At 40.2% G+C, this 26,486-nt stretch overlaps 1 protein-coding gene across 7 annotated transcripts in view; it reads left to right on the top strand.

Annotated features, from left to right (window-relative positions):
• TPK1 (thiamin pyrophosphokinase 1) overlaps positions 1 to 26,486 on the top strand; it is a 187,107-nt gene that overhangs the window by 67,504 nt on the left and 93,117 nt on the right. For all 7 annotated transcript variants that reach the window (XR_006171336.1, XM_042834304.1, XM_042834299.1 and 4 more), the window contains exons 3-4: positions 19,891 to 19,960; positions 26,277 to 26,349. Coding sequence is in view for 6 of the 7 variants with exons in the window: in XM_042834304.1 (XP_042690238.1) it covers positions 19,891 to 19,960; positions 26,277 to 26,349 (143 nt within the window). In the remaining variant the exon portion in view is untranslated. The remainder of the gene's footprint in view (positions 1 to 19,890; positions 19,961 to 26,276; positions 26,350 to 26,486) is intronic.

Raw genomic sequence — 26,486 nt, 5'->3', positions numbered from 1 at the left:
TTCTGCTGTATGATGCTTCATGCTGACAGATTGACCCATGACTTAAAGAGATTGAGAATCATATGTTTTTCTCTCATGCAGTTTTCATAGTTGGCTGAAAATTCACATAAAAGTTAACTAGAAGAAAACTTGCTGAAGTATACTCTATGTTGTACATGTTGTAAGAGCGGTTATCATTTCAAATCTGGTTTGATATTGCATGTCTCTGATTTTCAGTGTTACACACTGCTATTAAAAAAAAATGCATCAGAGTGTGCCATGAAATGGACTTATAGGAGTTTTATAAAAAGAATCCTGATGCTAAGTTTCTAAACTCATTTGCATGTACTTAAGGACTAACGATTTGTTAAAGACAGAAACTATACTGTGGGGCTTGGTTGCTTCTCGTGCAACTATCCCCTGATGCATTCTTTTAGATGCAAAATGTTTATGATCAGAGTGTCCATTAAAAATAGTTTTTATTACCTCTGTACATATTTTTAATATGTAGCTTTGTATGTTCCATGACCAGCCTTTTCGCTTTTCAAGTGTCTTTTATAAATCATGGCACATTGATATACTGTCACATCAATAACTTAAATTACAGGACTAACCTAAACAAATACAGCTTATTAACCTTCTCCCCAAATTGACTTTGGCTTAATCGAGGAAGTAGGTTTAATTCACTTGCTCAGCGCTCGTCTAAACAACCGAAATGAACATGACAAAAAATTGAATGAGGGAGAGGGAGAAAGAGGGAAATCAAAGAAAAGAATGAAAAAGAAGGGTGAACATAACATCTCCATCACAGAATCCCAGTAACGAAGTATTAACTGCAGATTGCAAGAGTAGAACCAGGGATGGAGCAATCTTGGGATTCGACTTGTGCGTGCCTTATCACTGGTACTCAGTGAGAATAACCTGTTGAGTAACATAGGTTTCATCTTTCTAGGGTTTTTTCAGGGGTTTTACTGATGATGGCCTTTTTTAATAAGCAATCACACTTTACACACTAATTAAGTTTGTGGACAGTGCTGAAGTAGGAGGCTCTGCTGACTCCTTTGAGGGTGGAAAAGTCTTCCAGAGAGATTTTGACAAATTGGATTTGAAGAAGTGCAAGTGCTAGAATCTGCACCTGGGACAGTGTAGCCCTGACTATACATACAGACTTGGGAATGAGATTCTGGAGAGCAGCCTTACTGAAAGGGAGCTGGCATTTCTGGTTGGTGACAAGTTGAATATGGCACCAATGAGTTCCTCTCTTTTTCTGGAACTACAGAGTGTATGTGAGGATTCCTGTTTTCTCTGCTGGTCTCTGCAGTATAGGAAAGGCATTACCATGTCGGATGAGGGCCGCACAGAAAGAAATAGTGAGAACATAATGATTAAAGTATCTGACTTACACAAATGACATTTCAAATTCTCATGGCAACAGGGATGTTCTGAAAATGGATGGACTGTTTCAATAGGAGCTGAGGGAATGGCATCAGTCTGTGATTCTAGGATTGTGTGTTTTCTGTCTGAAAATGGCATGGCATGAAAACGGCTTTATGCAAGATGGTACTTTTTTAATTTATGTTTAGGTAAAGCCACAGAGCCCTGGTTTTGTTTGCTCTGTGTGGAGAACTGTTCAGACTGACACATTAAAGTAGTTTTTATGATCATTGAAAGAAGCCCATTGACTTTACTTCAAAAAGCATTTGTCTGAAACATTGTTGAAAGAACAGAGCTCTTATTTGAAATCTTTTCTTGTTTCGTTGCTTTGAAAATAAATACTACTCAATTAATATTCTACAAATATTACTTTGTTACCTTGAACATATGCACAGTTGATAGTAAGTTCTATATACTTCAAGTATTAGTTAAAATACTTTTTGAAGTGCACCTGATATTCAGAAGATGCTGTGTTGACTGTAGGTTCTGTTTTTCTGCTTCTAAAGGAAGTTTACATAAATTACAAAAACAGTCTTTTTTTCTCTTTAAAAACACACGTAGAAATCTTTTGCTTTAGTTTCTCATGTGTATATGGTTTTAATATGCATACAGTCAATTTTTATGTGCATATATAAATAAATAGAGTCAATCTTTGTTTGGTTGGATTTTTTTTTTATGTTTTTAAGATAGTCCCTATAGATTTTAGTAGATTGAAAATGCTTATCAAGCCAAAGAAGAGGATTTTGGAATGAAGGTAGAGAATCCCAGTAGAGACAGCAAAATGAAATGCAGTATGCTGGTAGATCTACATGAGCTAAAAGGATCGTTTTATTTTTTTTTCACTTTGAAAGTAATTTGTGAGAGACTAAATTGTTTTGATTATCCTGTTTGTTTTGAAAGGGGACTTAACTGAAATTCTGCTTGATTTAGTTTTGTTAAAGATGAGCATGTGATTTTTATTCTTCAAATGCTTGTCTTAGGTTTAACGTCTTAGAAGCTGCAGTGGAAATCGTACACATGACAGCAACAAGAACTAACATGTTAAAGCTGTATATTTAAATCTGTAGGAAATAAGCTTGTCCCCTAGCTATGCTAATAAGAATAACTTATGTATATAAATGTGCACATAGAGCTTCTCCCAGCTTACTCCTCATTTCTTCTTTCGTTTTATTCTCTAAATTCAGCACTCCCTGAGGGAATTTACTCTGAATATTCTGCAGTGCTATCCTTGGGTGGATTTGTGTGTGAATTTCAGATGGGTTTTATGTTTGCTGGTAACTTATTCCTTCTGTCATGAGATTTCCTTTTATTAGTTAATGCTGACTTTGCTGCATTTGCACAGCATTCTCTGTTGCTGTTTATAAATATCAAAGTAACAACCACCATAAATATGGAGAGCATGGAGGAGGAGTTAGAGTAAACAATTTATTTTCATGTGTTTGGGATTACCACATAACTCTCTAATGACAGAAGAAAGTGGAGTTTAATGGTCATCATTATGTTACGGGGGAGGGAGGGGGGAGAAAGTGCACAAAGTAAAATAGCTTACTTAGACTTCTGTCATTCTTTGTTCAGAATAATGATTAAATAGTGCCTTTTTATTTATTTGGGTTTGATCATTGGGGAGAGATTGAAATATTTATTTTCCTTCTGCATTAAGAGTAGTTTGCCAAGAATGATTCAAGGCAAGCTGAATATTTCAAAGGAGTGAGAGAGATGTGGAGACAACTTTGTGCAAACCAGGAGTGTCGTATGGTTTATTCTTTGATTTTTTGAGGCTTGAAATATGTTTGTGTTTGAACGGGAAAGAGGTGGGAATGTATGAGTTTGACTTGTATTTTATCCAGTCACATTCTGCAACTCTGTCCAAAAAAGAAACTACATAGCTTAGATTACCAGAGAAAGTAGAAATTTGTGGTTGAATCTAGATTCTGTTCGTTTTCCAGATATTGTATTCAGTTTTGTAGTGAAAATACATTAAGTAGGTAGTCCCACCATGTGATAAACAACTGTTTATTCCTCTTTTAGAAGTTTGTTTATCTTATCAGCAATAACAATCACAGAATCATAGAATCGTAGGGGTTGGAACGGACCTCCAGAGATCATCAAGTCCAACCCCACTGCCAAAGCAGGCTCCCTGCAGCAGGTCGCACAGGTAGGTGTCCAGATGGGTCTTGAATATTTCCAAAGAAGAAGACTCCACAGCCTCCTTGGGCAGCCTGTTCCAGTGCTCCATCACCCTTACCATGAAATTGTTTTGCAAGTTGGTGCAGAACTTCTTATGCTCTAGTTTCTGGCCATTTCCCTGCAGACTGAAAAGAGGCTGGCCTAGTAAGTGGTATTAAAATAATACTAATTGTTTCTGAAGCTGTTCTGAAGGGAATAGGGGAATACAGTGTGACATACCTGAATCATTAGCAAAGTGGACTGTTTTAGAGTGATTTGATCCAGTAAAAAAGTGTAGCATGGGGACATGTCTCTCAGACTAGCGTTATCTCTTTAAAAACCTGAGATCTTGCTAAGCAATATTTTATTAATAGACACAACTGTGCAGAATATATGGTAGGAAGCTCTGCGACCCATCAGATGCTGTTGTCGTACAGGAAGTAGTTCATGCTTTCTTCTTCTACACAGCTAACAGAAGTCAGTAGATCACTGGAATTTATGCTTAAATTCAGGCATTTGTGTAGATGTCTCCTACTCTGTAATCCTTATATGCATGTACACTGAGTCCAATTCAGATTTCATTAGCGCTTTAGCACATAATTAATTTCCCTAGGGAACCAAATTCTTAGTCATGCTACCTCCTTCCAGAGCTTGAGATGCTTAGCATGAAAGACAACTTCTGCCTGGATGCTTTCCTGTGAAGCCTAATCTAGGGAACCTGCTTCTGCAGAGAGGTGAGGAGTAGATAATCTCCAGAGATCCCTTCTAACCCATACGTGAATCTTTGAGATTCTGTGTAACAAGCTCTTAAGCAGTCACTTAGTCATGGGAAAATAAATGACATTGAACACAAACCTGTATGTTTCATTATAGATATCCTGTCAGGTCGGGATGTGGTCTGGCTACAAAAGCACAAGCCTCTCTGTCTTGTGCTCTTTCTGCTGTTCTGAGACTTACCAAAATTTGGTGATAACCAAATGTGATGTTAACCTGACGGAGACCAGCTCAAGACGCCTGGAACAGACGGGCTTAGGCTCTGGTAGCGCAAGAAGCAAAGTTTATTGTTGTTACAGGGTTTTTATATCTTTTAGCTACAGGAGTATACAATACTTAAATCAGATAACATTCATGCAGCTGACAGCAATACGTCATTATTTAATTAGCTCTTTGTGGATTATGGTCAGTACAGTAATCAAAAGGCGTTCTATTCACAGAACATGTTCTACTCTTGGTCACGGAACGAAGAAGCTGTAACTTATGCTTGCCAGTTTCACATGGCAGTCCTTCCCTTTCAGGAGGGGCCGCATGTTCCCTGTTTGACCCTTTCAGGCCAGCCAGGTCTGTTTTGCTTAACAGTCTTCCTCATTCCACCCTTTTCTATTTTATTAGACCAGGGGTGGTGGTGGTTTATTTTTCATTTGTTCCAATTTAACCTTTTTGATTTCAATTTGTATTGCCTGTAATTGTCGAATTACCAAGCGTATTACACAAGGGAGTAATATAAGCCCTATCAACACAATTACAATCATCAAGCATATACCATAAAACCATTTCTGAAATGACGAGAACGGAGGGAAAGTAGCCTTAAGTGTTCTAACAAAATCTTGAACCTGGGTTGCTAGGGTGACATCTAGTTTATGTGCTTTCATTATATCTTGTATGTGCTGTTGAAGCTCTTTTAAGTCCAAAGAAGTATTTGCGTTGTCCCAAATACCTTGTAAATGACTTTGAATTTTCGACCAAGGAAATTGAGAGCAGTTATACTCTACTGGTGTGACGCATATCAATGTATAGTCTGCATGGCAAATTAAGGATTCTTTGATTTGCATGGTTTCGCATGGAGGAACTTGAGGGGGCAGTCTCCCTGGACCTTTGGTGTACATTGTAAAATTCGGGTAATAAAAGTTCATAGCCCAGTGTATTCCTGTTGAAACATTAGTATCCCAATCATTTTGCATTATAATTTGTTCACACAATGGATTCATCTGGGTTAGAGTCAGTCTCTGCATCTTCCTTCGCAGTTTTCCCATCTTTGTTTTCGGCATGACGGACGTATCTCTCCGGTAACCACCGTGGTGAGGTTTCGTCTGTAGGGAAAGCACAAACATATCCTCTGCCCCAAATTAGTACAGGATCAGGACCGTAAGTTTTACTGTCCATTGGATTTCTCCAATATACCATTGGCTTATCTCTTGTTTTATTACTCCAATGTCTATCTGCAGCCGATTTTCCGTCATCATCCAATGTCAAAAAATTTAAAACAAATAATGCATGTGATAGCATAGAGAACGGAGTATCTTTGATTCCCCATGTCCCCCTTTTTATTTTCTTTAGTTGAGTTTTCATTAAATGATTAAATTTTTCTACTATGCCTTGGCCTTCTGGATTATATGGAATTCCAGTTTTATGGTAAATTATAAAATGTCAACAAAAGGTTGCAAAACCGTTACTTACATAAGCTGGCCCGTTACCAGTTTTTAATGATTTCAGTGTTCCCATAACGCTAAAACAATGCAAAAGATGGTTGCATACATGAGAGAGTTTTTCACCAGACAAGGCTGAGGGCTACTGCAAAGTGAGAGAAAGTGTCAATTGTTATATGGACGTAAGAAGATTTTCCAAAAGAAGGTACATGTGTGATATCCATCTGCCATAAATCATTAGGCATTAATCCTCTGGGGTTCACTCCAAAATGAGGAACTGGTAATAAAGGGGCACAAGAAGAACCGTTCCGCATATTCGGAAGTCCAAAGCAAATATTCACCTCCACTTAACACAGCCTTTGCCAAGCTTTTCCAGTCAGAAGGGGGAAGAATATTAGCAGCTTTAAGCTCTTTCAGTTGTTTAAAAGGAATAGGCTCATAATCATTCAGAATGCCACCGTTTGCAAGTTGACGCTGTATGACAGGGAAAACTTGAGACGGAAAAGTTGCCCAGAAAATTCATCAATTGTTTCCCCAGCTTTCCTAGCTTCTTTCAAAGCCAATTGCATAGGAGATTGTTGCATAAGCAAAGCGTCTACTCCAGGCAGGGGAGGCCTTCGCCCTGCTCGAAAGGCAGGCAAAACAGCAAGGGGATCTGATCGAGCCTGATTGACTATCTGTTGTGTCTGCACAGCGGCATCAGCAACCTGTAACGCTGGGAATACAGCCGCTAAGTCCTTATGGTGATATTCAGCAGCCTCTTTTTCTAACTCTCCCCAATCATCAGAGGGTAAAATATCCTTTGTTATGTCAGTGCCAGGAGGTTTACAAGGCGGCAAGTCGTTTGCTAATTTACAAATCAAAGGTTGCTCATATTGGGGAGGGGACGGTGGGGGTGCCGATAGCATAGACGAAGGGATATGGTCAAGAGATTTTGATCGCGGCAAGGCAGGATATAACTTTTCTGTTGAGCGAGTGGTCAGCTGCCACTTCTCATCTCCTGTGTCTCCTCTGAGACATTCTTTTATTAGAGTCCAAAGCGTAAAGGTATCAATAGGTACCTTCTCAGGACCATGCACAGCATAATAGCCCTGGAGTCTTTCACCTACTTTGTTCCATGTTTCAATATTAATAGTTCCATCCCTGGGAAACCAGGGGCATACTTCCTCTATAAAATCTAAAAAACGACTAATCTGACCCCGAGTCACTTTTATTCCTCGGGCAACTAGTAACGATTTCAGCATTGCAGCAAAAATACCTCTTTCTGTACTTGCTGCTTGTCCCATTTTATTTAAACAATCTGTTCAGTTCCCTAGTCCTTCTCTCCCGGATCAACTTATCAACCGCGGCTCATGGGAGGAAGCAACGTCTTTTGTCGTGTGGAGTCCGAGAGTTCCCGTTCCCGGGTTTCAGCACCAAATGATGGAGACCAGCTCAAGACGCCTGGAACAGACGGGCTTAGGCTCTGGTAGCGCAAGAAGCAAAGTTTATTGTTGTTACAGGGTTTTTATATCTTTTAGCTACAGGAGTATACAATACTTAAATCAGATAACATTCATGCAGCTGACAGCAATACGTCATTATTTAATTAGCTCTTTGTGGATTATGGTCAGTACAGTAATCAAAAGGCGTTCTATTCACAGAACATGTTCTACTCTTGGTCACGGAACGAAGAAGCTGTAACTTATGCTTGCCAGTTTCACATGGCAGTCCTTCCCTTTCAGGAGGGGCCGCATGTTCCCTGTTTGACCCTTTCAGGCCAGCCAGGTCTGTTTTGCTTAACAGTCTTCCTCAGTAACCAAATCTGATTTTGCTTTTAAGGCTGCTTTGCTGTTTGATAGTTTAAAATGTTAACAGTCCTTAAAATAGTCTATGATGATAGTCAAAAGAGGGGAATAAAAATTATTTTGAAATTTGCTGTTGCCACACAACAGTAAATAAAGTAGGAAAAAAAAAAGGAAATTTCTCATGTTTTAATATTCTAAATGACAGAATTTTTTCAAATCTACCCAATATACTGAATATATTGAACATCTTGAGCAATGACGCTTTTTCCTTGCACTTGCTACATTTTTCTTTTTTCCTACACTGTGGTTGCATTTCCCTATATTATCACAAACATTAAGAAGTAACTAAAAAATTACACCTTTTAAAACTGAAATGTTTGATTTGAAAGTGGTTTCTGATTTAACTATTAAACGTGTTTTCAAAACAGATTTTGCTGAAACTTGTTCATCAAAGGGACATTGCAAACAGGGTATTCCTGTTATGAATATTAAAGCTCATTACTTAAATCTAAGGAAAGTCAAATTTCAACAGGCCATAAAATACTGTTTTTTTCGAAAAAAGACACAGTCAAAATTCAGTGTTCAAATAAAATTGGTGCCTGCTTGAACTGCAGTCACCAACTTGAAGTTATGCTTTATGAGAAGTGAAAGCTTTTACAGACTTTCTCTTTGTAGGATTTTCTGTAGAATTTTCTTTCCTCTTGTAAAGCTGCTTCACATTACAGGTAAATCAGCTGCCTATGCACCTTCCTGATTCAGGCCATGCTTTCAGCTTGGGTCTCACTTTTGCCTTTTAAGACAGGGATGGCAGTGGAAAGTGCTTGCAAGGCTTGGGTGATGTCTGCCTTGACGAAACCTATGGAGAGTCTGCTGGTCTGACCCCAGGCTTTGCTGTTGGCCACAGCACACTTGTCCTGATCCCAGGACTCACACCCAGCCAAAACACACACAGCCTGGCCCTGTGTCTCTATCCTGGCCACAGACCACCTGACTTGGCCTCAGGCCTCTCTCTTGGCCATAGGCTGCCTGGCCTGCCACCTCCATAGCTCTCAGTTGCAGTTGGCTGGCCATGCTCTGCAGCGAAATACATCATCTTGGCACTTTTTTTTTTTTCCCCCGGCCTTTGACCACTCAGTTCTCCAAACAAAAGTCCTCAATTTCAGCTCCTGGCAGGTCCATGGTTATATGTGTTATTGGAGTTCCTTAGCTTTGTTTGTTGTTAAATAGTAATCTGTTTTAAAAACTGAGCCCAGTTCAAGATCTGTGTCTGAATTCTGCAATTGGGATTTTGGCCTGGAATTGTGCAGAGATCTGGTACGTCGCTTGGGATCTTTGTAAAGCTGGGAAACAAGAAGAGGTCTTGCACAAATAGAGGAATGGAAGGAGATGATGAGATTGTTTCTCAGATTTATTTTATCTGCAAATATTCTACAGACACAAGTTAGAGAGAGGTGCTGCACTTGAAATAGCAACTTATAGGTTGCTTCCTGTGGCTATTGTCTGTTTTGTGGATATGTTATCCATTTACTCTGTGCTTCATCTGACTTTTTTTAAGGTAGTACCCAGAGAAGGCCTGTAGTATGTCAGTTGTAAGCAGAAAAACTGTTAACACAGAAGTAAGTGTTTCCATGGTTGGGGTTTTTATTTATTTATTTATTTTTTTAAGCAGGTGTATACTACCATTCTGCTGCTTGATCATGTTTGCAGCCAAATTACTTAGCACAAAAAATTAACTACCAGCTGTCAAGCTTCTCCACGTTTTTACTATGTACCACAAAGCATCTTTGTCTACTATTGTCCTGTCTGTGCCTCAGTAAATAACTAATTGTGATACCTCTGCCTTACAGTGACACCTGCTGCCATGTGCAGATGGGTCACAAAACTAGTTCTTACCTGAAAAGGGAAATATTCTGCCTTCAGACTGACTGCTGATTGCTTTTCTAAAATATACCCTTCCTTCTTGAGCATAGTTTTCTCACTAAAGCAAAACACAGACCTTCAGACCAGCAGCTGGAACCCACGTGAAATAAATGAGCTAGTCCCAAATCTCATCCCCACACTGCTTTTTACACAGTGTATATGGCAGTTTAATCTCTTTTCATCAAAGCTCCTTTCCTCTTCAAGTGTAGTTTGATGTACAGCTTCAACATAAGCAAGTGTATTGATAAGGCTCTGAAAATGACATGAAATGCACTGCATACTGCATATCAATGATAGCAAATTAGGGTACACCTTTGGAAATGCACATGTTGATATGAAGTAATTATGTGTGAACTTGACTGTACCAGCATTACTAATTATGCTTTTGATTCATTATTTGGGAGCTCCATTCAGTGGCTAGTGGGGCTTAATGACGGACCTGTTTCTGAAAACAGTGCCGGGGAAGGTTATGGAGCAAAACATCCTGAGTGAGATCACACAGTGCAGGCAGTACAACCAGGGGATCAGGCCCAGACAGCATGGTTCATGAAAAGAAGGTCCTCTTTGGCCAACCTGATCTCCTTCTATGATTGAGTGACCCAGCTGGTGGATGAGGGAAAGAATGTTGACAGAGTCTACCTAGATTTTAGCGAAGCCTGTCCTCCACAGTATTCTCATAGGGCAGCTGGCATCCTGTGGCTTGGACAGCCACTCTTTGCTGGGTAGAGAACTAGATGCATAGCTAGGCCCAGAAAGTGGTAATGAATGGTGTTAAATCCAGCTGGTGACTCGTCACAAATGGTGTTCCCCAGGGGTCGGTGCTGGGGCCTGTCCTCTTCTGTATCTTTATTGATTACTTAGATAAGGGGATTGAGTGCACCCTCAGTAAGTTTGCAGATGACACCAAGTTGGCTGGAAATGTCAATGTGTCGGGGGGGTAGCAAGGCCCTACAGAGGGATCTGGACTGGCTGGATCATTGGGCTGAAGCCAGTGGGATGAGGTTCAATAAGGCCAAGTGCCGGGTCCTGCATTTTGGCCACAACAACCCCATGAAACACTACAGACTTGGGGCAGAGAGGCTGGAAGCCTGTGTAGAGGAAACAGACCTGGGGATGGTGGTTGATGCTCAGCTGAACATGAGCCAGCAGTGTGTGCAGGTGGCCAGGAGAGCCAACAGCATCCTGTCTTGCATCAGAAACAGTGCTGCCAGCAGGAGCAGGGAAGCGATTGTCCCTCTGTACTCAGCACTGGTAAGACCTTGAGTACTGTGTTTGGTTTTGGGTCCCTCACTGCAAAAAAGGACATCAAAGTCCTGGAGCATGTTCGGAGAAGGGCAGTGAAGCTTGTAAAGAGTCTGGAACACAGATCTTATGAGGAGAGGCTGAGGGAACATTAGTCTGGAGAAGAGAAGGCTCAGAATAAACCTTACTGATCTCTACAACTACCTGAAAGGAGGTTGTAATGAGCGCCCATGTAACTAATGATAGGACTAGAGGGAACAGCCTCAAATTGTGCCAAGGGAGATTCAGCTTGGATGTCAGGAAAAATTTATTCTCCAAAAAAGTGGTCAGGAACTGAAATGTCTTGTCCCAGGGACGTGGTGAAATCACCAACCCTGGAGGTGTTCAAGAAACGTTCAGGTGTTGTACTAAGGGACATAGTTTATTTGGGAAATATTGGTGATAAGTGAACATTCGGACAGGATGATCTTGGAGGTCTTATTCAACTTCAATGATTCTATGATTCTATGAATAAATAGCCGAATTAGGGCCAGCTGGTGAAGGTTCAGTCTTACTCCGCATTATGAAAGATGAATGGAAACCAGTAATCCTGCAGCTCTGGAGAATGGCATGATGCTGAGCACATTGGAAAATGATGCCAGTAAGGTACAAATGTGTTTGGATGTAAGCTAACTTTGATTCCCCATTTCTCTCTCTCCCCAGGCCTTTCTTATTCTTAGGGTAAGGGTAGGCAGGGTCAGAAAAGGGATTGGAAGAGATCCTGAAGTGGGGACACTTGAGTTTTTCTCAGTAAGACTTAGATCAATTTCAATCTTCTTTTTTTCTGTCAGATTTCTCAATAGTTTGGTCAAGGACCAAGGAAAGATGCTAACTTTAATATATGGTATGCATGTATGCCACAAATCAAATGACTTTATGCAAAAAAAAATGAACAAAACGGGAGCTGGCTAAGAATTGGAAGTGCACAACAGGAGAGACTTTACTGCTATTCTCTTAGATGACAGTTTTTTTCAGTTTGTGGTTCACTGAAATATATTTTGTCCTGTCAAAATAAATAATTTATTTCAGTAATAGAAAAATAACAGGTTTTTTTTCCATCACGAAGGCAGTATCAGCAGGGATATGCATAGTCTAGCATGCTAACACAATTCTACTTTAGTATTAAATAGAAACTTAATGTAATTCCTGAGATGTTACTACTACATTTATTAAAAATGAGTTTCAGCAAGAGCAAAATGGCTGATGTTCCAAACAATATTATTAAAGTTTGTAGCAGATCTTTCTCTTACAGAGTGTGAGAATAAATGCATATAGAGTAGCTGGATGCTGGGGCTGTGGCCCAACACCCTGCTGGGCTGCTGGCTGAGGGCCTCAGGTCTTTGCTATTCGTGTCCCAGAGCAGAACCACGTTGTCCAGGTCTAGCCCTGCTCTGCAGGGACACTTCCCAGTCAGTGGGGGAACTGGGACCCAGCCCAGCCCCCATGTGTGGATAAGAGGGAAGCTTTGTGGCTCTCCAGGCAGTTCCTGGCATCAGGAGCCTGCTAGCAACAGGATGCAGAACTGGGACAGTGGAGACCTTTAATTCCAGTCTGAAAAAGACCGTGACATTTCCTTACATTTCAGCAGGGTAAAGCAAGAAGCTGATTAAATTACTGGTTTACTGACATTTTTCAAGCAGGGAGTATAAAAAAGGAGAAATGAAAAGAATAAACTTCCTCCTGATTCGTGCCTGCGGAGGCATGAACACACAGCCTCATCATGAGGTCACATAGCTGTTAGTGTAAATGACGGTAACATGTAATTTGCTTTATGCCTGAGCTCCGTCCCCTTGGTTTAGCACAGCACAGCACAGGGGCACTCCCAGGGCTGGGCCTGCAGAGCATGTTTCAGCCAGGGATCCACAGCAGCTGGGTGGACACCAGAGCTCCTCATCTGACAGACTCCGAGAAGGACGGCGGGGAGAAAAAGGGGATGTCACACACTCCATGACAGTTATGGAATATTAAATCTAACACTGACAAGAGATTACTTCAGACTTGAATATGAGTAATTGTAACGAACTCTGTGCGGAACTGTACCTGAAGACAGTCCAGAAACTCAATCTTGTGAAAACAAAGTTGCTTTCTTGTCTCTCTTTGTCAGCACATTACTTCTGATATGCTTACTGATATTTGGGTTTCTTTTTGCTTGCAGCTGAGGGGTACTGCTTTTGGTACTGTTTTGTTTGGAAAAAGTATTGACCTAATCTTCTTTTTTTCTATAATGAACACTGAGATTTCAATTTTTATTTTATTTTTTACAATTTTTGTTGTGTTATTCAAGCAAGGTTTTGATTTGAGGACTGTGTAGCTTAGTTTTTTTGCTAAAATGCAGAGGAGGCTATTGTCTGTGATTAAAACTGATGAATTTTCCCTTTGTTTCATTTCTGTGTTTGTGTTACCGTAGGATTGAACAAATGGGCTGAGAATACTGTTTCTGAATTCATCAGGGCATTGTTTCCTTCTTTGTGTTCCTGTATTTAATTGCTTAATGAATCCTGCCTCTGCTTACCTGATATTTATGTGATACTTACAGCTCCAAGTGAGCGATTAAAGATGTGCACCAGTTTTGTAGGAAACCTAGAGGTACATTCCTAGGTGTGCAGCAGATCTTTCAGAATCTGTTCCGTACAGAAGAAGCAGTCTGTCTGCTCTGGCATTGGCTACACTTGCTGGGCCTTCATGTCCCAACTGATACGGACTGCAGGGAGGTCAGTTACAAAACATCAGCAGTGGATGGACCTTTCTAGTGTATGCAGTCAGTTCAAGGGTAACAGCCATTGCTTTGCGCAGCATTTATAAAAACTGAAATTCGTTCCTGCGCTGGAAATGTGTATGTAAAACCATACAGCACCACAGGCAGAAGATGGAATTTTTGGTGAAATTCCTATTGGAATTCCTATTTGGTGATATTCCTACTCCTACAAAGCGCTTTGTACACCTGCAGAAGGTTGACTCCATTACTACTATCTTGCAGCAGCACGAAAGTTCACCTGTAATAGCATCTTGACAAGCATCTGTATATTTATTTATTTTGGAACCATATAATGTATTGGCAGCAGGTGACTTTTTGCTGCCTTCATTCAGAGCCCCATGGGCTCTTGCACATTTAAAATAGCAGGGACAGAAGCCAAGCCTTTTCAGTTCAAGTGAACTTAACCATAGACCTAATTAAAATATTTAAACAGCTTCTTAGCAAGAGCAGTGTCCAGCTGCAAAGTAGAGAACGTGTATGGACTAACAGAGAGATGATTGGCTAAAAGAGCTGCGGAGATACCAAAATAAGAATGTCTGCACTGAATAGTATTTACTATCTAACAGCTATTGCATGTAATCCTGATAACAGGTAGAAATACACGGGTGGGAGGCAGTAGTTTGAGCAAATGTATCTTCTGGCTAGTGTTCTGCAACTGTACAAATCTGTGGATTTGTGAAATATATTATCACGGTTTCTTCAAGACGAATGAGAAGAAGAGAAAACGCATAAATACGGATTATGCATTTTGCTATTGGTAATTGATATTTTTATTAATATTGTGACAAAAAAAAGTAGTAGCCAGATGTGTCAAGCAAGCCAAATACATTGTTTTTTATACATAAGATTCCTAGTCATTAATTATGCAGCATTGTTTTATGTGGTGATCATGCTGGCAGGTTAATTATGGTAACCAGATTACTGAATCAGTAAGGGAAATGTTGCATAGCTAGAGGAGTTAAGTAAGATTAGTAAAGAAACATGGGGATATACTTAGAGCAGTTTTATAAATTTGAACTGGGGCAAAAGCCTGGGTTAATTAAAAAAATTTAAAGAAATGAAAAATTGCTTTATTTCCCTTGCAGTAACTAATTGGGGAATGTAACATATTTTATGCTTTTTTTTTTTTTTTTTTTTTTTTTTTTTTTTTCCTTCTGGTGTTGGTGTTTTGTATAAATGTCTTTTATTGTACCCTTTTTGTACCCTGGTCTTACTCAACCTGCAAGAGTTGCACCTGTTCTGTACGGACTATTCCCCTTCCCCTCCTGGATCTTCAGGACTATTCAGCTTATGATACTTGCCTTTCTTCTGCGAAAACTCAGAGCTGGGACTTCTCTTTCTGTGTTTGCTATGCTGTTCATAGCCTGTCTCACAGTTACAGGAAATTTTTTGTATTTACTAAAAGAGGTTCTTTTTGCTTTCAGTATTTTTGTTATGTTAGAATAGTTTTGTATTCACTAGCAGGCCTAATATTTGTCTTTGTTGTTGAAGGAAAATAGTTCATAGATTCCCATCAGAAGAGACACCATTTAAAATGACCAACTTTACTCAGAAGGACCTTGGTCCTTCCTTCACTCTGCCTGTCTGAAACTCTTTCAGAGGTACAGCGAGCTCCTGGTACATACTTGACATGATTCCTCCTTGACATGAACTTAACTGGATGGTGTTCAGTTTAATACGTTAAATAACAATAATATTTAAATAACATTTTTACCAACTCTGTGCTGTCTGACTGGAATAAGCTAGATGGCATGGAAGTTACCTGGCAGATCTGAGGGTTCTCCAGTAATGATGTAATACCCTCTGGATCCAAAAGAGAAGGTGTGGGCAGAACGCTCTTTGTTTTGGCTGACCACGTAAGTTATTCTTCCCTCTTGGAGTTCAGCAGTCAGTTTGGTTGCTTCTCTTTGACTTGTGCATCCATGAGCATGTCATCCCTCTGTGTCTCTTTTCACCTTCACATTTGAGTATTTTCTTTTAAATCTATTTGAATCATCAACTTCTTGAAATAAAGTATCTCTGTTTTCATGATGTCAAGAAAAACAGTGCCCTAATCTTATTCAGATCCTTCAGTTTCTGCTGAAATAATTAACAAGGCTTAGCGTGGGCCATTGCAAAATGCGTAGACTGCTAGATTTGCCTGCACAATTGCCATGCTGCACCTTGGCCAAATGGTTGTTTGTAAAACGGTTTTGTCACCAATACAAAAGGCACTGTACAAAGCAGTTCTTATTACCTTCTAATAAAAAATTTCCATGAGTTGTAAGTTTGCAATTGCTGACTATCTCCTTAAACGTTACAGGTAATAATGTTACATATTCTTCCAACTAATACCTATAATTGCTTTTTATCAAGCAGGGCTTGGTAGCGGTAGAAGTAGTATGATGTACTGGCCTCCAGCCAATCAGCTAATTTCCTGCTGGTTACTTAAGGCATGTGCAGCTTTGGTTTCTTCCAGCGTAAGTTGTTGCCTTGCTGGTAAAGGATAAATACCTCATAAATAGATTCTTTAAATAACTTCACAGTGCTGCTGAGTGATGAGAATAAATATGTGGAGAAAATTCTAGCTATATGTCACAGAGTTATCCCTAGATCTAAGTCTGTGATGGGGGGGAGGGTGGGGCACAGGCCTGGGAAAAATAAGAGACAAAAGAGCAAATTAAAAAAAAAAAAGAAAAAAAAAAGAAAGGGGTACACACAGTTTGCCTCACGATCCGGCCTGCCCCAGCCCCACTCTTGGAGAGCGGAAAGGGCAGAGAGCTAGCAGATGGGGTCAGCAAAAGAAACACAGCGGCAACTATCTGAGGAGGAATGGTGATTTACTAAATCCAGCAAAATCAAACAAAATGAGAGAGAGATCAGAGTGCCCAAAGTGTGAGCCCCCATGTTAGTGCAAGAGAGGCACGTGCCCTTCTTTGCAGCGAACTGAGCGGGAATCTCTTTGGGAGAGCTGCTGGGTCCAGAGTCCATCTATCTTCCTCTGTCTGCCAGGTCCTCCTGGAATGCCACCCTCCCCTCCCATGAGAATACTCAAAATGCCCATAAGGGGCAGTAAATGGAACCGGAACATAAACTGTTTAACTCCCACTGGTTCACATGATGTTCTGATGCGGAATACTGACAACAAAAAATCACCAAACCACAGCACTATGTAAGGCAACTGTTTTGAGATATCAATAGTAGTCTTATCTCCATGTGAACAACGTACAGCTATCATAGACCTGTTGTCAGGCACCTTTAGGTCATAGAAAGAGTCTGGTATTTTACATGTACCAGTCTGAATGAATGCTGGTTTTTTTTTTTCTTTTTTCATAATACCCAGTTTGGTTTGGGTTTTGATCATATGCTGTTAAGCTCGTAAGCTTGGATGCAGTATTAGGTCAGGCATACCTTCTGGTAGTTCTGGCTATCTTTCAGTAACTGAGACATTTTTTCTCTCGCTGTCTGCATCTTTTTGCAAGTCGTAAGCCACTCATTTGTTTTAAATATGAGCGAATACTTAAAAAATCACTCTCCTTAGAAGGAGAAGGCTGTGTCTCAGTGTGGCTAATGAAGTGTGGTTTAGGCAGCTTAAGTTCCTGGAGTTAGAAAATAATTTTCCTTCAGACTTCTTATGGTTTTGATTACAATGAATATCTTGCTTTTGTAGCTTGAGGAGAGAGAAGAAACTTCGTAATGGTTAGGTTCTAAGCCTTCTTTAGATGCATCATACCTGCAGTTTCCACTATAAGCTCAAGTGAGGGAATTTTAAAGGCTCCAGTCAAACACAGGAGAGGAAAATTATGTTCTTCTTGTCTGATGATGTTAATATTCATCATCAAGAACCATTGTAAGCATCTGGACAGCAACTATAATTTAGAAATTATTTCATCTGTGTCATGGCTTTATGATTTTTGGTTATCATATTCCACATCATAACATCACATAGTGCCTTGGGAGTTAAGGTGTTAATGCTCCAGTTCCAGGCATGTGTCCAGAAGAGAAGAATTACACACCCCAGGGGGCTCTGCAGTCGGAGAGGAGATACAACCCCTGGCAAGGTCATCTGATGCTCTCTTTCTTAATCAGGCTCTCCTCCCTGCTGCTCAACCAGACTGCGCATCTCACCTCAGCATTGTGGTGAGGCCTATCCACCTTTCGGACACTCTCTCTTGTTATATTTGATTTTTTTAGCTTCAATTCTAATTATATTGTATTATAGTGTGTTATCTTGCATTCCGATACTATATTTAGGAAGCCAGTTTGTTTCTCCTCAGATTGTTGCTGCTGTTTTTAATTATTTTGGGGTCCCCTGTTTCCCTTTTCTGGAGACATGGATTTTGCGAAATCCCCCCACCCCACTAGTCACAGAACCAGGCTGAACCAGCCCGTAAACCGTTGACATTCTGATATGTCAGGATCAAATCTGCTTGACTTTGGATTGTTGATATGGTTGTGCTTGGTAGCTGGAAGGAATGAGAAAAGTAGAGTGAGGAAGCAAAAAAAGAGCATAATCTGCACAAAGAAACTGAAAACATTAGTGCTTACAGTAGTGAGCACTGTAATTATGTGGATATGAGTATAGATGTGGATAAGAGAGAATAGGTCTTGTTGGAGCAGGGGCATTGATAGAAAAGATGCTGAGAAGTTTCATGCTAGTTCTCCAGCCATGTAGAGTTTTGTTGTCTGCGGGAAAGAAGCTGCTGTACCCCAACCTACCCATGTGATGGATAGCAGCTTTTGTGCCACTTTGCCTTTGTTTCTTTTTTTCCAAGAAGCCTGAGCCAAGGTTGCATTGTACTGGGTAGTGGGTTTAACACAAGGAACATTCCCTGTGCTGGGAATTCAGCAGCCAAATAAAAAGGAGTGGCTTAAAGAAGATATTAGATACAGAAGTGCAGTCCAATGAACTCTGTTTTCCCAATTTGTATAGCCTGGCATAGATGATTACTAAGCTAGAGAGGTAGGCCAGATTTCCTACTGAATGAGTACCAAGAGGAAAAAGCTAGGTCTGTGTCACTGTTTAGAGGCCATTCCAATTGAGAAACTGACATCAAAGGAAAGTAACTGTAGCTGAAATATGAATTCTCAGTGGCAGAAAGTATCTGATTTGATTATTTATGCCTTTTTTCCCCAAACTTTGGCAGGCTTTTCCTTTTCTTTGTCTCTCCTTTATTTTCTCCTCACCTTTTCACTACCAGCCCCCAAATACTCCAACTTTCAGCCCTCTCTGATCTACCAGCCCATCTCCCTGCTCTCAGGACTGTAAGGGACGCTCTAAACTAGTGAGCACTACAGTTATCTGACCTGTGCATCTGTGAACAGAGCTGATAAAGACTATTATTTTCATGGTCATTTTCAGTCTTAATTACCTTATCATATATAAAAGTTCTTGCCTAAGAACTGCAGGTTAGCTGAATTATCCTTAATGGACATGCTCATGAATAAAGTACACTAATTTATATCTGATTATATAGTGATAGCATTAGAATACTTTTTTCTAAAATCTTTTTTCTAAAATCTAAATAAAGGAACCAAAATACAAAGGCATATCTGTGTTTGTTTAAATCAGCTGGAATTAGTGGTGCGTGCTCTTTGCAGACACAAGTTGTATAAGCAGTGAAAATGATTGTGGTTTTATTCCTTCTGTACCAGGATCATTCAAGATTTAGTGTTCAGTGTTAGCCCGCGACTTTATTTCAGATAATTCAAACAGTCTGTAGAGCAGTCTGGGAACTGTAGTGAAAGTATCACTTTTGATGCCATTCGGGTGATAATAAATAGCATTTATAATGCCTTACCTCTTTTTCGCTAGTTTTTATGCAAGTCTTTAGTAATTTTTCGGCTGAAGGAGGACTGTTAGATAAAAGATGCAAGTTTCAGTTTCTTTAGACAAGTATATGCCCGTATGTGGCGGATGCTCCCTGTTCAGATTTTGAATACTTGCTCTCCTATTCAGTTAAAGGTGTATGGGCACTAGGTTAGACAGAAGGCAGCTATTTGGAAAGTGCAGTGACATAGTTGGGTGAAGATAGGCATTTGGCTGATAAAAGCCATTAAAATGTTTTTTTTTTTAGAGAAAGAAGTGTCAAGTCAAACCACAGAAGTGGTTAAGATTTTTAATTTAAAATAAACATATATTGATGCTCTCTTTCTTCACTTGCAGCTGCACTGAGAGCTTGTGCTGATGGAGGTGCTAATCGTCTATACCACGTCACAGAAGGAAATCAGGACAGGTATGTTAATAATAAATATGAACTTATGAAAGTCATATTTTCTAAATAAAAGTAAGATGTTGGGGATGGGATCTATTCAGTCAGTGAAAAGCTGTTTGCTTTGTACATGGTACTGGCCATGTGGTAGCAGTGAACATAACCTGAACTCCCTGTAGAGGTATGTATATACTCAACCACTGATAAAAGGCCAAATTAGTGTATTTTACTAGTTTTCAGTTATGAATGTTTTTTCATATCCAAAAGATGGCTGATATTTCCGTTAGTAACTTTTAACTTTTGCTCAGGTCCTCTGAAGATGAAGCTTATTTGGTGTAAAGGGTCGAACTGGTGGGAACAAAACGATCAGCTAAAGCTGAACTCAAACTATTGCTTCTTCCTTGAAAACCCCTGTTGTGTGTAAGGGCAGAAAACAATGGAGCACTCTCAACCATAACTGTCATTTCATTTTGGATGACAGCTAGTGAGAAAGCAGCTCTGAGAGTCACGTAGTGGCAGGCAGTTGAATGCTTTTTCTGCTTTGTGTGTCTAATTGCTTTTCCCAGTCATAAGTTTTAAAAATACACAAGCAGCCTAAAACACCCTATTTTCTTAAGCCCACTGGTCTTTATTCCTCTGATTCATAGCTCAGCTTTCAATCTGTCTCATTTAGGTCTCTATCAGAGCTAAGGCTTTGCAGCAACCTCTTGAAAAACTTACTGTGCTCCTGAGAGAGGTTGACAAGGACCATCTGATGCTTCTCATGAAGGGCTGAAACAAACTGTCCTCTTTATTTCTTACAGAAAATCTGCTTGCATTCATGAAATGGAATGAGGAATAAAATAGGCTGTCTACTTTTTCTTTTAAATTATTTCTGTATTAATGGTAGGACATCATACACGACCAAAGGCAAGTACAGAAGTTGTAAAGAATTGTACATGTTAGGTGAGGAAATAGGTCTGAAGGAGGAATAGTGCTTGTTTCCTCTAATGGCATTTAAGTCCATAAAATCCTGGGTTTCTGCCCCAGAAGTGTTTATGCAGCTGGTTTTATGGTGCAAAATAAATGCATTCCAATGGTTTATCATTTTCTAGTGGGACCATCAAACACAGTGTAATTCCAGGTTGCTAAACACCCATTGTTACTTGTACTGAGGATTTTCAGTTGTTGTGACCAAGGATTTACGGATAAGAAGTTTAATAAATACAGTAAGGTTGACTCTCAGAGTAAACAGGTGAGACAAAACTTATAAATTTATGAACCTTTTTATTCGTACAGCAGAACCTGGCACGTATTTGCCAGCAGATGAACAACCAAATGTACGAGGGAGGACAGGAGAAGCTTGATTTCTTCTTGCCCTTCACAGCAAAGTTAGTTAGAAGGAAAGAAGTAGCCTTGAAGCGGGAGTTAACTTAGAATTTCTTCCTTTGTCTTCTGTGAAAAGTTTGATGTGAGGATTGCTGATACTCGGACTGAAGTCTGTCAAGCATTACTAACTGTTGTGTGTATTGCCTATGTCTCTTCTACTGATTGCTTGCAGAGCCATGTATGCAAACCTTAAATCTAGAGTACAGACAGAAATCTGACTTGCAGCAAGTAGTTCTCTGATACTGGTGATTCTTTTTGAAGAGACACAAAGGGAGTGATGAGGCAGTGTTAGAACTTTAACTTCTCTTGTAACTCATTCATCTCTTCTGCAAACCTTTATATTCTTATTGGATATAATTCAGGGAAAACTTGATTGTTATACCTTGGTTGAATAGTTCTTTCAGTCTTACATACTTGGCCCTTGGACTATTCTTTTTATCACTCTTTTTTCTTTCCATGTTAATTGCCTGGGATAGTGCATATATATACTGCATAGATACTGCATATATATAGTACCTCCTATGAAATAAAAAACCTGCTATGAAATAGAGGAGAAAAATAAAGACTTGCATAATTTTAATTTCCGTCCTCAAAGAAATCATTCTGCTGGAAAGAATATTCATTTACTTCTCTGAAGTATTTTCCTTTAAATTCCCTGTCCAGTACTACAGAACTGGGTGCACAGACTCTACTGATATTTTCATCTTTTTTTTTTTTTTTTTTTTCCAGGGATACTGACTCAACTACTCCCTGGGGAGTCTATTCCAGTGCTTAACAGCCCTTTCTTGGGTTGTTAAAGTAAAGAAGTGTTTCCTAATATCCATCTTGAACTTACCCGGGCGCAACTTAAGGCCATTTCCTTTCGTCCTTTCACCTGTCAGCAGTGAGAAGAGTCCAACCCTGCTCTAACTGTATTGAAAGAGAGCAGTACGGTCTCCCTTCAGCCTCCTTTTCCTCAGACTAGACAGCCCCAGTTCCTTCAGTCTCTCCTCAAAGGACTTTTTCCCCAAGCCCTTCACAAACCTTGTTGCTCTTCTCTGGACCTGCTCCAGCACCTCCATGTCCTTTCTGTACAGAGGTGCCCAAAACTGAACACAGTATTCGAGATGAGGCCTCACGAGTGCTGAGTACAGAGGCGGGATTACTTCCCTAGTCCTGCTCATCTCACAGTTTCTGATCCAAGCCAGGATGCCATCAGACTTCTTGGCCACCTGGGCACACTGCCGGCTCGTATCCAGCTGACTGTCCATCAGTACACCAATGTGTTCTGTTCAGTCAACACTGAGCTGTTACATAGTTTGCATAAATGCCCCATTTGGGTTGGTCTCAAGACTTATGAGAAATAGATAGTGCTAGGGTTTTTGGTAACCTAGTTGAACCTTTGAAAGATTGATATAGGAAATTTGCTTACTTATTTTTCTTTGCTTTTCTTATAAATCTGCTATAGAAGTGCCTTCAGCAATTCTGGCACTCAAAACTCCAGACTTATCAGATGGCTGATGTATGTCTGTAATGACCTGGAACAACAGCAAAAAAATAACAATAATTAAATACAAAGGAAAAAGCCAATAAGCTAAGGGAATCAAACCTCTGAAGTTTTTCTGTTCTTAGCACCTGGTGTTCTGCTCCTTAACAGCTTTAGGAAAGGCCTAGATTGTGCTGATCTAGAGTGAATGTCACATGTTCAGCCCCAGCAGGATTATGGAGTTGGCTTGTTCCTGATAAATGTCAGCATAAAGCAGTAGAGAATCAAGCCAGGTAAGCTGATCATAGCCTAATATGCAGAGTGCTACTTAGTAGCTAAATGAGACTGTTAACACATGGTTCTAAAATGCCTTAGAATGCATCAACTAGACTATTCAGATATGAAAATTTAAGAGGAATTTTGAAAAGGAATTATAGATATCTTTTTCCATCTTGGGCAAAAAGATAACTTCCTCTACTAAAGGATGTGTGCTATATATGTCACTGACAGAAGTGATCATCTCATATACAGTTATGATGCAGAATTCTTCATGAAAGAGAGTTCAGAGGAAAAGACTAATAAAATACCTGCTTTTAATTCATACTTTCAGCGAGGGATGATGTTACGGACTTTATGGAGAGGCCCTTTTGATTTCTTTTCTCTGATGTCATTTCTTCCACTCACCTGTAGCAAGTTTGACAGTGTGATTCTCCAGGGCCTGTTCTCCTGGACTATTCTGTATTCTGGAGTAAATACAAAACTCTGCCAAAAGCAAAGAAGTGAAAACTATTGCGAAGTATCTTCAAAGATACTTTAGTATGATTTGCTGTTGCTTTCTTTTTCAGTATGTACCTGAGGTATTTCCCCTCTTTATTTGTTATCTGGGGGAGCTGATGTTTGCCCCTCACTACAAGAAAGACTTTGAGGCCCTGGAACACGTCCAGAGAAAAACAATGAAACTGGTGAGGGGTCTGGAGCACAAATCTTATGAGGAGCGACTGAAGGAGCTGGGATTGTTCAGTGTGGAGAAGAGGAGGCTCAGGGGAGACCTCACTGCACTCTGCAACCTCCTGAAGGGAGGCTGTGATGAGGAGGGGTTTGGCCTCTTCTCCCAGGCAACAAGTAGGACCTGAAGAAATGGATACAAGTTGTACCAGAGAAGGTTAGGTTGGACATAAGGAAGAACTTTTTCTCTCAGAGAAAAAGTGTTAGCAATCTTGTATTCTCTTCAGCACAGGAGAATGAGAGAAAATGAGCATCATGGTTAGTGAATTGGACCATATCACAGTGGCAAAACAGACTGATCCTACTATTCATCAGATTTTTTGTGAAGCAAATCACTAGGAGAATAAGAACTGTATTGAATACATTTCTACATGACACAAGATTAGCAAACTTCAAAAACTCGGTTTAGCTAGAAAAAGGTTGCACATCATTTGATGATTAGAGACTGGAGCACCTCTCCTATAAACAAAGATTGAGGGAACTGGGCTTGTTTAGTTTGGAGAAGAGAAGGCTTGGGGGAGACCTCATTGTGGCCTTCCAGTACTTGAAGGGAGCGTATAAACTGGAGGGGGAACGGCTGTTTGTGAGGGTGAATGGTGGCAGGACAAGGGGAATGGTTTTAAACTGAGACAGGGGAGGTTTAGGCTGGATATTAGGAGGAAGTTTTTCAGCCCGAGGGTGGTGATGCAGTGGAACAGGTTGCCCAAGGAGGCTGTGGATGCCCCATCCCTGGAGGCATTCAAGGCCAGGGTGGATGTGGCTCTGGGCAGCCTGGTCTGCTGGTTGGTGACCTGCACACAGCGGAGGGATTGAAACTGGATGATCTTTGAGGTCCTTTTTTCTGAGGTCCTTTGAGGCCTTGCAATTGTATGCTTCTATGATTCTATGATCCTTGCATGCTAAACTGAGAAGATTGTTTACAGTACTTTGACAGTCCACAAAAGCTCTTAAACCTTATCATGTCAATAAAAACTATCATGGGATCAGCAGCAGCTTTAGAAGCCAGCAAAACCGCCGTTTCAGCATAAGCCTCGTGCCAAGGGACTTTTATCACAGAGTGATATGCTTAAAAACCATGAACACAAGCTCTTGGAGAGAGAGTCCTGGCCTTTGTCAGAAATAGTGTAGTCAGCAGGATTAGGAAGGTGATTGTCCCTCTGCACTCAGAACTGTGGAGGCTGCACCTTGAAAACTGTGTTCAGTTTTGGTCTGCTCACTACAAGAAAGTCCATGAGGCCATGAACTTTGTCCAAAGAAGAGCAACAAAGCTGGTGAAGGGTGTGGAGCATGTCTTATGAGGAGTGGCTGAGGAAATTGGGATTGTTTGGCCTGGAGAAGAATCGGGAGAGAGCTCATGTCCCTCTCTGCAACTACCTGGAAAGTGGTTGTAGTGAGCTGGAGGTCAGCCTCTTCTTACAGGTAGCTAGTGATAGGACAAGAGGTAATGGCTTAATGCCGTGAAGTGATGTTCAGGTTGGACTTTAGGAAAAATTTATTCTCCAAAAAAGTGGTGGGGTATTGGAACAGGATTCCCAGGGAGGTGGATAGTATCACCACTGCTGGAGGTTTTCAAGAAAAAGGTAGATGTTTGCACTGAAAGGCATGGTTTAGTGAGCATAGTAGTGGTGGGTTGATCTTAGTGATCTTTTCAAACCTTCATGTTTCTATGATTGTATGATTCTGTGTTTTAAAAGTGAAAGAAACCAATTTGGGACCTTTGCTGAAGATCTTTATTTTGTTACAGAAAACTCCTGTCTCAGATGACTTCTGTCATGGCTCCTTAGTCTCATTTGAACCATTATTATTCTTTGCCCCTGACTTCAGACTGCAGTATCTGTAATTGCTGTCCAAATTCCAAGATGCTGCACTGAATTTACTTTGCTCAGTGATTTGTAATAAGTATGTAAATAGGAAGAAGGAGAGGGAAAAGGGAAAAAGTACCTCATTTGTGAGATATCAGCTGTTCAAGATCTATCATCACCATCTCCTGACATGTTTTATCTGCAAAGACTTGATGTGCAGCACAAAGATAAACTTGTTTCAGGTGCTGGAACAGGCTGCCCAGGAAAGTGGTAGAGTCACCATCATGATTCTATGTGGCACTTAGGGATTTAGTGGGCAATGTTATTACTATGATTTAGTGGGCAATATTACTGATAGGTGTACAGTTGGACATGATTATCTTAGAAGTCTTTTTCAGCTGTAATGATTCTACGATTCTGTGATTGTTCAGGTAGTTTTCTGGTATGATACACTACAATGATATTTGAGAGAACAAGCAGGTACTTCGGGAGATGTGTAAACACCTTGCCAGTGCGCAGCTCCTTTAGCAGAAAAGGGACACAGTTTGTTTGTCTGTGACATTATTTTGTGTCAGCTGCTCTTTTAATTTTCTTGTAACTGTCTCCTATTCCCTTGAGAGATTAATGCTTCTACTCCTTGAAACTCTTGAAAAAATAAAATTAAGTTTTTCATTTCATTGCTCATTTTCTTTTCTTTCAGCTTCTTGCCTGATTACATCAGTGGTGACTTCGACTCCATCCTGCCTGAAGTCAAGGCTTACTACAAGGTTAAGGTAAAGCACTATCCCTTGGATGTGTTTGTGTGTGTTAGAGTGTTGTAGGATCCAACTCCCTAATGCTCCCATTGGTTATTAGGTGTTTTTAGCTCCCTTTGGTGTCTTTGGGTCTTTGGATGTGAAGTAACTTACAG

This window comes from Centrocercus urophasianus, unplaced genomic scaffold (assembly GCF_019232065.1).
Source record: "Centrocercus urophasianus isolate 14NV4802_14NV808 unplaced genomic scaffold, USGS_Curo_1.0 seq_45, whole genome shotgun sequence".
In the NCBI taxonomy this organism is placed as follows: Eukaryota; Metazoa; Chordata; class Aves; order Galliformes; family Phasianidae; genus Centrocercus; species Centrocercus urophasianus.
This window is presented reverse-complemented; position numbering and strand designations above follow the sequence as displayed.